Source organism: Equus quagga, chromosome 8, assembly GCF_021613505.1.
Source record: "Equus quagga isolate Etosha38 chromosome 8, UCLA_HA_Equagga_1.0, whole genome shotgun sequence".
NCBI lineage: Eukaryota > Metazoa > Chordata > Mammalia > Perissodactyla > Equidae > Equus > Equus quagga.
In genome coordinates, this window is record NC_060274.1 from 26,684,240 (window position 1) to 26,698,711 (window position 14,472).

The 14,472-nt window shown below is 37.5% G+C and overlaps 1 protein-coding gene across 1 annotated transcript in view; it reads left to right on the forward strand.

Annotated features, from left to right (window-relative positions):
- The window catches only part of GNAT3 (G protein subunit alpha transducin 3), a 46,615-nt gene extending 37,002 nt beyond the window's left edge, over positions 1 to 9,613 (forward strand). Inside the window, exons 6-8 of the mRNA XM_046670500.1 lie at positions 7,091 to 7,220; positions 7,409 to 7,562; positions 9,423 to 9,613. Coding sequence (XP_046526456.1) covers positions 7,091 to 7,220; positions 7,409 to 7,562; positions 9,423 to 9,613 — 475 coding nt within the window. The remainder of the gene's footprint in view (positions 1 to 7,090; positions 7,221 to 7,408; positions 7,563 to 9,422) is intronic.
- The last annotated feature ends 4,859 nt before the right edge of the window (positions 9,614 to 14,472 follow it).

The following is a 14,472-nucleotide window of genomic DNA, read 5'->3' on the forward strand; positions in this document are numbered from 1 at the left end:
CTCCGGAGTAGACATCTTGACCCCATTGGCGCATCATTGTTCTCCTGTCCTTTGTGGTTCTGTGGTTAATTTTGTGAAGTGGTGTCTTAAGTCCCATAGGGAGGCGATGTTCTGTTCTACTTTGGAGCATCGCTGTGCCTTAGGAAGGAATGACTGCCCAACTACGATCTCTTTGCCATCCACTAAAACAGATTTTGAGCCCTGTTGTTTTCTTACTGGGTTTTGCCTGCCCTCTGGCTCAAGGCTGTGCTGTTAAAGCATCGCCTGTGAGGAAGAGAATGGAGATACTAGCTACTCACTCAAATGCAGGGAATTTCTCTAAAAGCAAGTTCTTAAACAATAAAAGTTTGGAAATATATTTAAATTTTACTACAGGATATAAAAAACAACTCTACTTTTTTCTTAAGGAACTATTTAAAATCATTTGAATATATTTTTAAGTTTAGTGACAGCAACCAAGATATGTTAATCCCTTAATAAATTCCCACCGTTAAATCCCTTTTTTTTGAAGTGCTGAATAGGATTATCCAAAAGTGCACAGGCTTTTGCAGTGTGATGTTTTGTAGTATTTCAAAATAGGAAGTATAAAAATAATGTATCTTCCAACTCCATTTCGGTAAGTGCCCAGGTATTAAAATATATTGCATTAGCATTAATTTGTATTCACATGGCATAAATCATCCTACAGCTGTTGAAAACTAAAGACCTAATTTACATATTAAATTAGAGAACTCTAGAATTTTAAACAGGAACATCAAAATGATAAGTCCTGTCTGCCAATGTGGTGTATTGTCGTCATGTATTACCTAAATTAATGAAAATTACCTTGGAGTTCTTGTCAGACCAGAACTCCAACTGTCAAGCAACAAAATAAATTATCTTTACAGATGTTGCTATGTAAATGAAAATGCAATGCAATGCAAATGTGAGCCCTTTTATTGTTATAAAATAATTCCTCGGGATAAAGAACTTATAGATTTACCAAGCCGTTCTAGAGACGTCACTTTCTCCCTAATTGTTCCATGATTAAAAAACAGAATTGAAAGGACATAAAACCATATGGGAGCCAAGAAAAAAGTTCAGCAACTATTACAACATAGAGCTTTAGATTTCGTAAATTTAACATAACTATTTTCAACAATGTTTGAGTAGAGCTATGATGTAAAATAAATTGTAATTTTCCTGAATTTGAAGTTGAATCGTGTGCACTCTGTTCATTTCTGTGGGGTACCATCATCGTAGCTCAGCAGTGAGTCTGGTTGTCTGCTCAGCAGCTGTATCAACTGAGCTTTGTCACTCTCTAGTCGACCTCACAGAGCAATCACCCACGTATGACTGTATATTTGTTTCAGGTATGTTTCTGGTTAATATGGCAAAACAATAAGCTATATAGCATGATGTCTAATTTATTCTAGTCATAGAATCTATTTTAATGACTGTATGAATTACGTTGTTTAATCATCAGAGAATTACCTATTGAACGTTTTGGGTTCTAAACACACACACACATTTAGTAGAAAGAATACAGGGGTGTTAATAATTGTGTGAGTTTAGAGACCCTGGCTCCTGTGTGGTTATAAGCCCTTTTAATTCGGGTTTTTAATCACAAGCAATTAAGGGATTTAGAGTGAGCTCTTCGAGTATCCTTTGTGTCTGCAAGCATCTCCCTGATCTGTTTCCAGAACCGGGCACAAGGGAAAGAGAGGGTTGGGCCATTTTGCTGTGGCTGTGTAGTGATGACACAGATCCGCCTGTTGGCCCTGCCATGTGAGGTCATCTTAGGAAGTTATACTAATTCTGATACAACCAAGTATCTTGAATAAATCCCATTCAACAGAATATTTCAAATAAATTCCTACTCAGATTAGATCTTCTTTTCCTGTCGTCAAATATATAGATGTCAGAAATTGCGATTTTTTTCCAAGAGAGTTGCATGCTTATAGGATGAGCAAAAATGCCTAACAACTAAATTAGCTGCAGTAGCATCATTGATTTTTAGCTATCCTAGATTTTTCAGCAACTATAACAGGCAGATTACTTCATAATAACCTATTCTGATAGGAAGTGTGAATAATCTTATGGTCAAACATTTAGCCTACTGTTAAACCTATAAAACTCAACAGCTTTCCCAACTGTTTAAAATAGACTATAAAACTCAACTCTTTAGTGGACTGTCTAACCTAAAGCCGTAAAACTCCGATGGCTTGCCCTATATTAATGCCATGCGCAGTTTAACAAATAATCAATGTTCAGCTGTTACTTAAAAGCGTGCCCTGTTAGCTTTTAGCTAAGTCATACATTTCAGGCATTTTAAAACTCTTTTTTTAAATTTAAGAATCCTAATTTAAATATCAGACTTAATAAGGAATACGTATTACCGAAAAAACAAATAAATAAAACAAAAAAAACTTCACTCAAAATGAGGACTCCAAGTTCCATCGAATCTCTCTAAGGCTCTGGGTACCTTGACTATTCAGGGAATCAAGTGTATTCAAGCTGAGTCATGTACCCATTCACCTCATTGATTGTCCGTGTAGACTTGACCACCAAATGTTCAGTCAACAGGTATACGCGTTCCTCTCTGATTTCTATGTTGTTTTTCACAGAATGGTCATGATGGCATGTGAGTAGATATGCATGTACAGGAGAATACGTCTTCAATGAAATACATAATAAGTAAATGCCCCTCCTTGGGAATCTCCAAATTGTTTCAGTAGTTTATAAGGCTTTATTCCTCTAAAATAAGCCCCAAATTGAAATTTGGAGGACGAGCTAAAAGTGAAAAGAGATGCATGAAAAATAAATTACTACAACAGCAGCAAAACGAAGTGCAGTTCTTCCCAGAGCTAACGCAGTAACAGGACAATCAACACGAAAGCAGAACTCCAGCCACGGCTCTGATTTGCTAAGGAGCCCTACGGTTCAGTAACAGCAGGTGGCTTTAGAGAAACGCTCAGTGCCCCCTGGACCTGTGTGTCTGACGTCCATCTGCACAGAAAAAAAAATATTATTCATCAAGTGAGTCATAACGGGAGAAGATTGTTACCTGCGTTCTGACAGACTTTCAGCAGCCGTTTTGTCAATATGAGCAAAACTCTAAGACTGAGTAATGCTTGTCCTCCCTTCCTCGGGAGAAAGCTGAGTCTATTAGAACGTGTTTGCTGGATGCTGCGTGATATGCTGAAAGAATGCTGGGCTAGGGTCATATTACATAAGATACACCCCTTCCTAATTGCGTCTGTTGACCTGAAGGGGAGAAGAGCTCCCGTACGCACAGGTGCTGGTATCCATGGAAGGCTGCACAGGAGCTGAATCATCAGAGAAACTAAGGGGGTAGCCAGCAGAACTGCTGTCCTGCTTTCACTCTGACTTTCATCTCAAAGAGTTTTTAGAAGTTCCATTTCTTGGAAAAGCCATTTGAGATCATTATGTTGTAGAAAAGAAATGTGTCGGAAATACATGAAATTTCTCTTTTTCCTTTTCCTAGGAAGTTTATATCCCCCCCCCCCCCCAGAGTCCATAAACTGGGAAAACCCATATCTTGATACTTCTTATTTCTGTTTCATTACTACAGACTCCCTGTAAAATTTTTTTTAAAAAATTTAAAATCTATTATCACCCGATGACTCTGTCCTGGTTCCGTGAGCAGTTAGCTCTCTGCTCTGTGACACCGACTATGGAAGCAGACCCTGAGCGGAGGATCAGAGCAAAAGAGGAACCCGGAACTGTGGAGGTTCCCACTTGTTAAAATCTAGTGGGTGGGGATCCAAGGGGTGGCTTTAGTTTGAAAAGCCCATGAGAGTTTACCCCTAGAGATGAATACTCCATCCTCCACTCTCCAAAAGCCGTGAGTTAATGCATCCTTGTCCAATCACAGTATCACATTTCTCTGCCAACAAGTGATCCATCGTACATTTATATATGAGCAAATGGAGAAGATGTACACCACCTCGAATCTAGACTGTCTACACTATCTCCATTAAAAGAATGGCACACAACCCCTGCGAAGGGGAGAGTTTAACATTTCTGCCCAGTAACCTGTTTGACAACACACAGAACTACTGCCTGACCCGGGGCAAGGACGGACTCCACAGCAAAGATCATTCCAGTCCACTCGGGGAAGGTTTGAGAGCTCACTGTAGACATTATGTACTATTGGGGTCCCCTGATGCAAGTAAATAGATTTATATCTGATGAGCTTCACAACAAAGTTTGACAACTTTCACAGCATAACTATCGTACCACTGACTTTGTTACGGCATTCGGTACATAGCAGCCTCAACAAATATTGGTTGAATTGATAAGCCTTGGGCAAGTTGCTTAAAGGGCTCATCTGAAAAATAGAAATAATAATTGTACCTACCTCCCAAGTTTATGGTGAAGTTTAAATGAGTTAATTATTATGGAATGCTTACATGCCTGGCCGATAGTAAACTCTTATAAACTGTGTTAAATTAAGATTAAGACATTGTAATTGGCCGTGTGGGAATTTATGGAGGAAATAAAAGTCACGATCTGAACTCGTTCCATTTCTTTCACATTTTAGAGTTTATTTTAATAAAGGTAATTTCAATAAAGCAATAGACAAAACTATTTTTCAATGCCTGAAAAAAAGGCTAAGATTACTTTTATGGATTAACAAAACACTTGACCAAAAATTGAAAGAAAAAAAGGTCTGAATGCATACTCTCCTTGTTTCCATACAAATGTTGACTGATTTTTAAAAATTAAATTTATTTGGTTAATTTTCACATAATATAACCTTAAAGTCAAAACTCTACTCTCTTCCTCCATTTATATCGAGAGTCTGAAACTGCAGAGGGTTTGGCAACTAGTGGCACATATAATAGTCTTTGTTGACACTGAATTTCAATTCTCAAAGCACACAACTGTTGAACTCTTAAGCATTATCTTCCATATTGTGAGCGTCTTCTTTTTCAATCTATTACTGCATGGAATGATTTTTCATCGGTGCATGTATATATTCGAGGAATTTGGGTTCTGTGTATATCTGTTCTCTACCTGGGTAATATGTGAAATATGAAGTACAACGTATAATACTTTCAATTATCTTCAATAAGTCAGCTGACTGCCATTTATACCCCAAGGATTGTTGTTACCTTTTCTATCTCTGTGTAGCTTGGATGCTTCTTGGTACTTAAACTAGTACAAAAGTCCCATAATTTCTTTCTTTGTCTCTACTCTCTTCCTCATCAAATCTACTTTCTGGACTCAGATCAAAGTGCCCTAAGATGGCAACAAACAAACAACAAAAAATGTTAATTCTGTACCCAAAATCTCCATTAGTCCCTCACTGACCACAATATAATATCTGCTCTTCTCGTGTCACATAAAAGACACAGCAAGCCTATTTCTGGCCTGATGCCTCAGGCTCGCTCCTGGTTGCTCAGGTCCTTTGCTCTTGCTGTTCCTCTGTTGCTCTGTCTGGAACATTCCTCACCAGACATCCGCTGGGGTCTCCCTCATCTCCCTCGGTTTTTGCACAGCTATCATCTTCTGCAACTTCTGATCACGCCATTTCAAATTACTACCCATCCCCTATGCTCCCTATCATGTACTGATGCCTGAGACTATTTACACACACACACACAGACACACACCCCAGATTACAAGATTCTCAAGACTGAATCTCTGGTACCTGGAATATCATAAATGCTCAATAAATATTTGTTGAATAGATGAATAATTTTCTGGCCATATATCTCAATGTTTTTACCTTAATCTCTACATTCCCCAAAATATAAATTATTTGCTTATCCCCAACATGCCGTGTTCACTTATGCCTTGATGATTTGCATATCTGCTTTACATAAAAATCCACCTTCCCCATCCCGTTAACAAGGAATCTCTTCATTTATTAGCACCCATTTATTGCATTTGTATTGTGCGTCAGGCACGGTGCCTGGCACTGGGAGTACAGCAGTCACTAACACAGATAAGGTCCCTGCCGCCCAAGGCAACTTTCCTAATAGGGAGGTGATAGCTATGAAACATGTAAGAAAAACAAACAAACCAGTTAGTTATTCACTGTGACAATTTCCGTAAAGGAAATAAGAAAGGTGGTGGGATAGACAGTCAATGGGGGATGGAGAGAGACAGTTTATGTGGACATGCAAGGAGCCCTCTTTGTGATGGAGATAATGACTGGAAATTGAGAAAGAAGAGTCTTACATGAGGAAAAAAGGAATTGTGTCACATGGAAAGGAGATAGGCTGTGCAAACGTCCTGAGGTAGCAAAAAGGTTGATATTAAAGGACCTGAAAGAGTAGCCTGTGATTGGACTGTAATGAAAAGAGGAAAGAGGTACAAGGGGTTTAACTCCTAGTTTCTTTATTGAGCCGCCTTGTCCACAATGGTGCCTTTTACCAAAATACCAAAACAGAGGGACGGCCGAATGTTCAAACACCTCCTCTGAGAGGGTTTCATGATCTCTCAGGCTGACATCAATCTTCCTCTTGGCTCACTTTTACCTTGTATGTTATAATATTTATTATATAGTATTATAATAACGTATTTGTTTTTCTCTCTACAAGACAGCAAGCTCTTCGCAGAGAGTGACCAAATCCTTCCACCTCTGTCCGTCCGCCCAGCACACTGTCTAGTACATAGAATGCAGACAATAATTGTGTGAATGAACGAATGAATGAATGAATGCAGGAAGAGGTAGGAGAACAGGCTTCATAGAACCAGAACCATGGTAGCTTCCAATCTTCTTGAAGGTTCTGTTAATTTAAGACTATACGTAAACTTTGGTCAGAATCTCCTAATGCTAATAAATTTCTCACTAAAATTCTAAACCGCTTCAAACTTCCCAGTTGCTCAAAGTCAGTATGTGAATTATTTTACTCTAGCATGAATACAAAAAAAAAAAAGATGAACTTTCTCGTTTTTACTGTAGTTCTTGGGCTGCAAACTGGCCAAATAAGACTTATTTTATAAAGAATAAAGTCAAGAGAATACTTTTTAAAGATATGAAAACACCCATTTATAACTCTAAATGTTAATCTTGATATAAATTTTGGAGGATATTTGCAAGATTTGTTATTCAGTGATTTTTATCTTTTTAAAGAATGTTCGACGTGGGTGGACAGAGATCTGAGAGAAAGAAGTGGATCCACTGCTTTGAAGGGGTCACGTGCATTATATTTTGTGCTGCGCTCAGTGCCTATGACATGGTCCTGGTAGAAGATGAAGAGGTGGTAAGTCCACAAGGAAAATAGGCCAGGGTGAGAAACAAGAGTTTGTGCTTTCCCGTATTCCTCCCACTTTTCCCAACTCAATTACAGCCTTCCAAAGACGGATGTACCTCTAGAGACTTATTTACAGTGCCCAACAGTGCTGTTTGCAAATAATAATGCTATGCATTCTCCCCCTTTATTCCTCACAGAACAGAATGCACGAAAGCCTGCACTTGTTCAACAGCATCTGTAATCACAAGTACTTTGCCACCACCTCCATCGTCCTGTTTCTTAATAAAAAAGATCTCTTTCAAGAAAAAGTAACCAAGGTGCATCTTAGTATCTGCTTCCCTGAGTACACTGGTGAGATTCTTTTCCTATAGTTCCGTGGTAGTCAATTCTTACACAGACATGCATTTTCCTTTCTGAATCTTGACATGTGAGGTTTATGAGGCTGAGGCTTATAATAATTTCTTGAGTCCTGTGTATGATGCAAACTGGAAAGAATCATGCAGAGGAAGAGGAAACCCTCCCTCCACGGTCTGCATTGAGGCAAAGCTCCAAGGAGTAAATGGGAGGCGGCTGGAGAGACAGGGTCCCTGCTCTGGATAATGTATCAGACTGTGTTATCTTAAACGTTGGAAGACGAACTTAAATTTTATTCCAAAATGACGTTTTTTGTATATTTCCTTAGGAAACCTCGTAACATTGTTCTGGATTTCAGTGTGGCTCTTGAGAGTCTTGAGTTACGTTTCTGGAGCGACAGCTTGAAGGAATTTGAGAAGAGTGACATCTTCTCTTCTTCCACTTATCGCGTCTTCTGACTGACTTCTTTCACTTCTAAATTTTAAATGCAAAATGCATTTAATTTTCCTCCATGCCTTTTCATGGGTTAATGGCTTATTTCCTTTTATTGCTGAAAAATATTCCATTCTGTAAACGAACCACGTTCTTTATCCTTTCACCTATGAAAGGACATCTTGGTGCTTCCAATTTTGGGCAATTATGAATAAAGCTGCTATAAACACCCACATGCAGGTTCTTGTGCACACGTAGTATTTGTATAAATACCTAGGATTGCCAACGCTGGATTATATGGTAAGATAGTATGTTTAGCTCAGTAAGAAGCTGCTAAGCTACCTTCAAAGCGGCCGTACATTTTGCATTCCCACCAGCAATGAACGAGAGTTCCTGTGGCTGCACATACTTGTTAGCATTTGGTATTGTCAGTGTTCTGGATTTTAGCCACGTCACATTGTTTTAAAGATAGTCCCTCATGGAATTTTTCTCCTAGTTATAGTAAAGTGGGGGAGAAAATCTTATCTTCTTGGAAAATCTTTGTGTCACTGGCCTATCCTGTGTTAGGTCCCCACGAAGCACATTCTGTTATAAAGGCAATCAATGGGGCACTTTTAGCTGCCTGTGTTTGTTTAGCCCTCCTATTTTATGTCTGCCTTTTCCCGACTGATCGTTGTCTATCCTGCTATGAGACTAAACTTCCTCAAGAATGGCCTTCCTCAGCTTTTCATTTAGCTCTACCAGGCATGAGTCAAGACTCGCTCTCTATAGTCTTACACGTCTCATCTCAGCTACTTTGTTTAGTTCATAATCTGGCCCATACCTTCTATTCTGCATGATTTCCTACAATTCCTCTATAAAATCTTTCATTTCTGCCTGACCAGATTCTCTGAAGTGCTTATTCGGGTCTCAGCCCTACCCCCAAGCCTAGTGGACAGGCCATTCTCACTCATCCTATTTTTCTTCTCTCTTCTATTTACCTCTCAAGGTCCAGCTCAAATACCACTCGTCCTGTGGTCCCCTCATCTATGATTTCTGTTCTTTTCTTCTTTTAGTTCCTATTAAAATGCATGCACACACTCACATGCACATACAGACGCACAGCCTTTGACATATGTAAAGGCTTTATGAGTCGCTCACTTTGTTGCATAAATATGTTAGTATTTCTCCCATATTCTGAGCTTCTTAATGCAGAGGTTAGATTTTAGCATCTGAAGCCCCCAGTGGGGAAGCATAGTTCCCAGCACAAAGTGGATGCTGCATAAATCCCTGATAAATTAACCAATTTCACTTTAATTTTTCAATACTGAGTACACTCAATAGCAGCACACAAAGGAAAATCCTAAAACTTACTAATATTACTTACACCCTTTTAAAAATGCAATTAATGTTTACTTCTCTCATTTTTTTTTGTTGTTTAACAAGGGCCAAATACATTCGAAGATGCAGGGAACTACATCAAGAACCAGTTTCTGGACCTGAATTTAAAAAAGGAAGATAAGGAAATTTATTCCCACATGACCTGCGCTACAGACACCCAAAATGTCAAGTTCGTGTTCGACGCGGTTACAGACATCATAATCAAGGAGAATCTGAAGGACTGCGGGCTTTTCTGATCCATCCTTTTCTTCTTTCACTCTTGCCCATGTACACTTTTCAAGATATAAAAGGAATGGTGCTGTGTGATGTCTTTAGTTTTAATAGATATTAACTTGTCTAGCAATATAACCAGCATTATAGAGCAAAACATTTTCACGCAAAAATTTTAATGTATTGTCACCTGTATCTGAATAAGTTTTGATTTCTCTGGGACATGGAGGATGGGGGTATCTTTGAAGTTCTCAGGTGTGAAAACTGATAAATTTTGGTAACTCTGTAACAGTACACGTTAGTGACACTGAATTTGCTTGGAAGTAAAACTTCTGCGTTGTGGCCTATTTTTAATCACAGCAATGAAAAATGCAGGGCATTTCACATTACTTCCATTGACCAGATCTTGAGAGGCATTCGTTTTTGCTCATAATGTAGCTGTGCCCGTACTGGAGATACTATTCAAAGATGGTCCATGGGGGTTTTTATTGATGATTTACTCCTATTCAGCCAGCTGCAAGTGAAATGTTCACTACACATGTGTTTGTTGATGGGAAATTACATATGCAGAAGAAAGGCAATTTTATCTGCTCCATGTTTTTTCCTTAGGAAAAATCATTAATGCTGAATTTACCCTTAGAATTTAGGATTTCAATAAAATATCTCTTTGCACCAAACTGATTGAAAACAGGGGAACTTGTATGGTCAAGAACACTGTGCAAGGTTGTTCAGGCTGAAAAATAGTCCTCCATGGAGAACTTATTTCCCACATTTTATTCCAGGGTGGCATGGAACATTGTTAGAATTGATGGTTTGGGGTCAGGAATTCTAGACCTCAGGAAAGAAAAATAATTCATGTCTTAGCACTAGTATGTTTTGGTTTTGTGAATAAGAAGTAGGGAGTAATTAAAAGATATTTTTAGAAGAGAAACGTTGAGCTGTGTGGTTCATTCTAAATGTTGTATGGTATGCTAATAGTCACAGCCTAATTTTAAAAACCAATTTGGTGTCTTACAAATCAAGTCATGTTATTTATGAATGACCAGAAAAGATGACTTTTTTCTTCTTGAAAGTGTGTACCATTTTCCAGCTTGTCTCAGAGTCATGTACCCTCTATACTTGCAGAAGGTGACATACAGGTCAGAATAGAGGTCAGTGCATAAGACTTATAACTATTCTCAAAAGATAGCTAATTAGGTTTGCACAAGCTGGATGGGTTGGAGGGAACACAAATTAATTTGCCAATCTGTAGCTCAGGAGGATTTTGGTAGCTCTGCTTCCGTGTCATTACTGTATTGTTCTCTGACATATTTCCATTCTAAACACATACGACTGCTGACTATTCTATAAGTAACCTCGAAGGCAGTCCCTGGCTTTATTTTCAAAAACACAAATGACTTATCAACAAATACATTCCAATAAAACATGTTGTAGTAAGAAAAATTAATTTGAAGTTCCTTTGCAGAATATAAATTTTTAAGGAGCCTAAGATACCAAGGACAAAAAACCTAGAGAGAACATTTAATTCGGGCATTCAATAAGATGTTCTGGATAAGTACCAACATCTATATGATGACAACTCAACATTTTGCCAGGAGATATTCAGAGCTTTGAGATTTAAGTTAAGATTACAAATGCTATCTTTTCATCCATTGCTCTGTCCTTTTTTTCCCTACTACTACTCTACTCTGTTTTTCTCCATCAGTGTGAAGATAATTTTTCAGAAAGGAATAAGATAATCTTTTGAAATATAACTATTATTACTATTTAGATTTTCACTCCAACTTATCTTTTGGGTTCCTCTTTTAGATAACATAGGTGGAAAGGGGGGGTTCAGAAATGGTTCAGTTTGCTGTTTAAAAATACATAACTCATTTCAATCTGTGCAAAAAATTGACAGGCATCAAGATTTATTTATGAAATTCTGTTCTCTGAGAAATTTAAAAAATATATTAATTGACTAAACCAAAATTAGAGGTCAGTTTGGATTATTAAAAAAAAACAGAGCCAGCCCTGATGGCCTAGCAGTTAAAGTTGGTGCATTCTGCTTCAGTGACCTGGGTTCGGTTCCTGGAGCAGAAATACACCACTCGTCTGTCAGCAGCCATGCTGTGGGGGCAGCTCACACGGAAGAACCAGAATAACTTACAACTATACACAATTATGTACTGGAGCTTTGGGGAGATAAAGGAAGGGAAGAAAAGGAGGAAGATTGTCAAAGATGTTAGCTTAGAGCCAGTCTTCCTCTGCAAAAAGAAAAAAAAAAGTGAAGTGCTTTCAAATCCTATGATTAAAATTGTAAAAACTTTTTTCACAATCACAATCAGTTGCTATTCTAAGCAATAAATTTTAATTAAGAAGAGACATTTTTAGTAGAGAAAATATAAAATAGATGCTTGCATTATTTCTTTAATGATTGCACTCCTTAAAATTGAGTCTAATTTCTGACTTGACTTTTTAAAATTTTTATTAAAAAGGTTGGAGTAGATGCACAGCATTTGGGGCTAATTAAAGAAAGTAACAAAGTGGCAAATATCAAAAGCTGTGCTTTAGGTGGAAGAAACTTGCACTGAGACCAGTAATGGTCAAGTTGGTTAGAATTGAAACACCCGCTTCAATTGAAAATTCAGCATTTTCCCTGGTAGAGTTCTTGCTTGTGTAGAGTCTCAGAGATGCCTGCTTAGCCATTGTCATGCAAAGTTCCAGTGAGATTATGCTGATATTTTCCTTTTCTATTTGAGGTTTCTCTTCCACCTCAGAATGCTCCCTAATTCTGCTTCCCTTAGATTTTTGACACCCCCAACTGATTCATTTCTAAGAGCTGTCCAGTTGTAGACACACTGCTCCACCTCAGAGACCTGGCGTGGGGTTATATCTAATGGGATCACTAACAGCTAGTCCCTGCAGAGATTTTTCCAGAAGCATGAACTGGTCAATAGATAAGTCTTTGCCGCTTAGGACTAGTAACCAGAGATTTAAATGAAGAAGAGTGTTAACTGGGTAATATTTTCATATCAAAATATAAAGTTGGCAACTCTACCAAGAAGCTCTATTGAAAAGGGATTTCAAATTCTGTGCGATCTGCTGTACACATTGTAGACACCCAATATTCTATTGATCAACCAAACTTACAGACAAATAACAGTCTTTGTGTGTATCACACAAATGGGCAGACTACTTTCTAGGCCATGGGCCTGTCCTAACATAAATTTTCTTACGTGATCCATTACCCTATTTAATCCCCAAATGCATTTTAAGTTACCTGCAGAGAATTAATTGAACACTAAGTATATGAGGAGAAATAACTCTTTGTGTCGACTTACGTGTTTTTACTATGTTATACCACTTCAGAATCAGAGGTGGATGTGTTAGTCAACATGTATGGCTACAAAAAATAAAATATGTGTGGGGCCGGCCTGTTGGCATAGTAGTTAAGTTCATGCCCTCTGCTTCAGCAGCCTTGGGGGTCTTTGTGGGTTCGGATCCCAGGAGCAGACCTACACATCGCTCATCAGCCATGCTGTGGCAGGCATCCCACATACAAAAGAGAGGAAGATTGGCACAGAATCTTAGCTCAGGGCCAATCTTCCTCACCAAAGAGATAAATAAAATAAAATTTTTTAATTTAAATTAAAAAAAAATTTGTAAGAACTACAGGAAAAATTGTAAATCCTCTAACTTAGAATAACTTTAAAAATAAGAAAGACTACCCTTTGGCTGGGATGGTATAAGTATCCTTCTGTTTAGCCATTTTCTGTCTTTCTTTACAGACTAGACAACAGCCACAGGAGGGCACACTTACATCATGTGTTTTTCTACCCAATTGTTGCAAACAATAAATTTGGATTATGGATAACTTTAATGAAATAAATAATAAAATCCTATTAAAAACCATAGTTCATTTTGTGCTTCTTGCTCAGTAGTATATGATAATCTTCTGATCATAATATGCACTATTTTAGTCAAATTTGTGAATAACAAAGCTATTGAAACAGTTCCAAATTTGTTGTTTTACAGACATTTAGTCTCTTCTCATGCTTTTATTACTATTTTTTTTGCCATTTTCAAACTGTTGTTTAAATGTCAGTAACCATTAATTTTGTAAAGTTTTTTTTTTCTTATTAATCTGCATTGTGTCTAAAATCTTAATTAGCTTACAGGGAAAGCTAGGAGAAAAATAATTTGATGCCTAACAATGATGTTTTGTGAATAGTAATCAATTGGCTGCTTATTAATATGTGCCTTTTCAGTAAATCAAAGTAAAATTCCATTTCCTACAACATTAACTGTTCCATTATTCTTTATTACAACCTTTTCCAGAGCCACCACTCCACCAGGTCAAGAGGAAAATGAATGCTCTGTGACATTTTGTTACCAGCACTCCTGCTGCCAACATATTTTTCATTACTAATAGTATTTCAAACCACATTTGTCACAGTAGTTAAGAAATAAAGAAAGTCACATAAAAAAAAAGAAATAAAAAGACCCTAATTTACTTAACAGGAACAGTAATGGCCCTCTAATTATTATACCTTTCAGATAAAGAATAATATATGAAGACACATAAGCAAAGTGATTACTTTATTTGAAAGACATTCATATTTTCTAAATTGGTCAGATTGACACAAAACCTAGCAGACGTATTTGATTGAAAATCATTTTTTCAATATATATTGCTGTGCATTTTCTTTTCTGAAAAAGACAAATGGTCAAATATTAAATGCCATTATAATGTCAAAACCAATGGAGACTGTTTCTATTTTAACACATTAAAAGCTTCACATTAGAGAAAATGCTAGACAATTGTACTTATAGTTAGCATAAGAAAGTTTAGCATAAAAAGCACCGTGTGCAGAATGTCAAAGAATTGACCATCTATGATGCG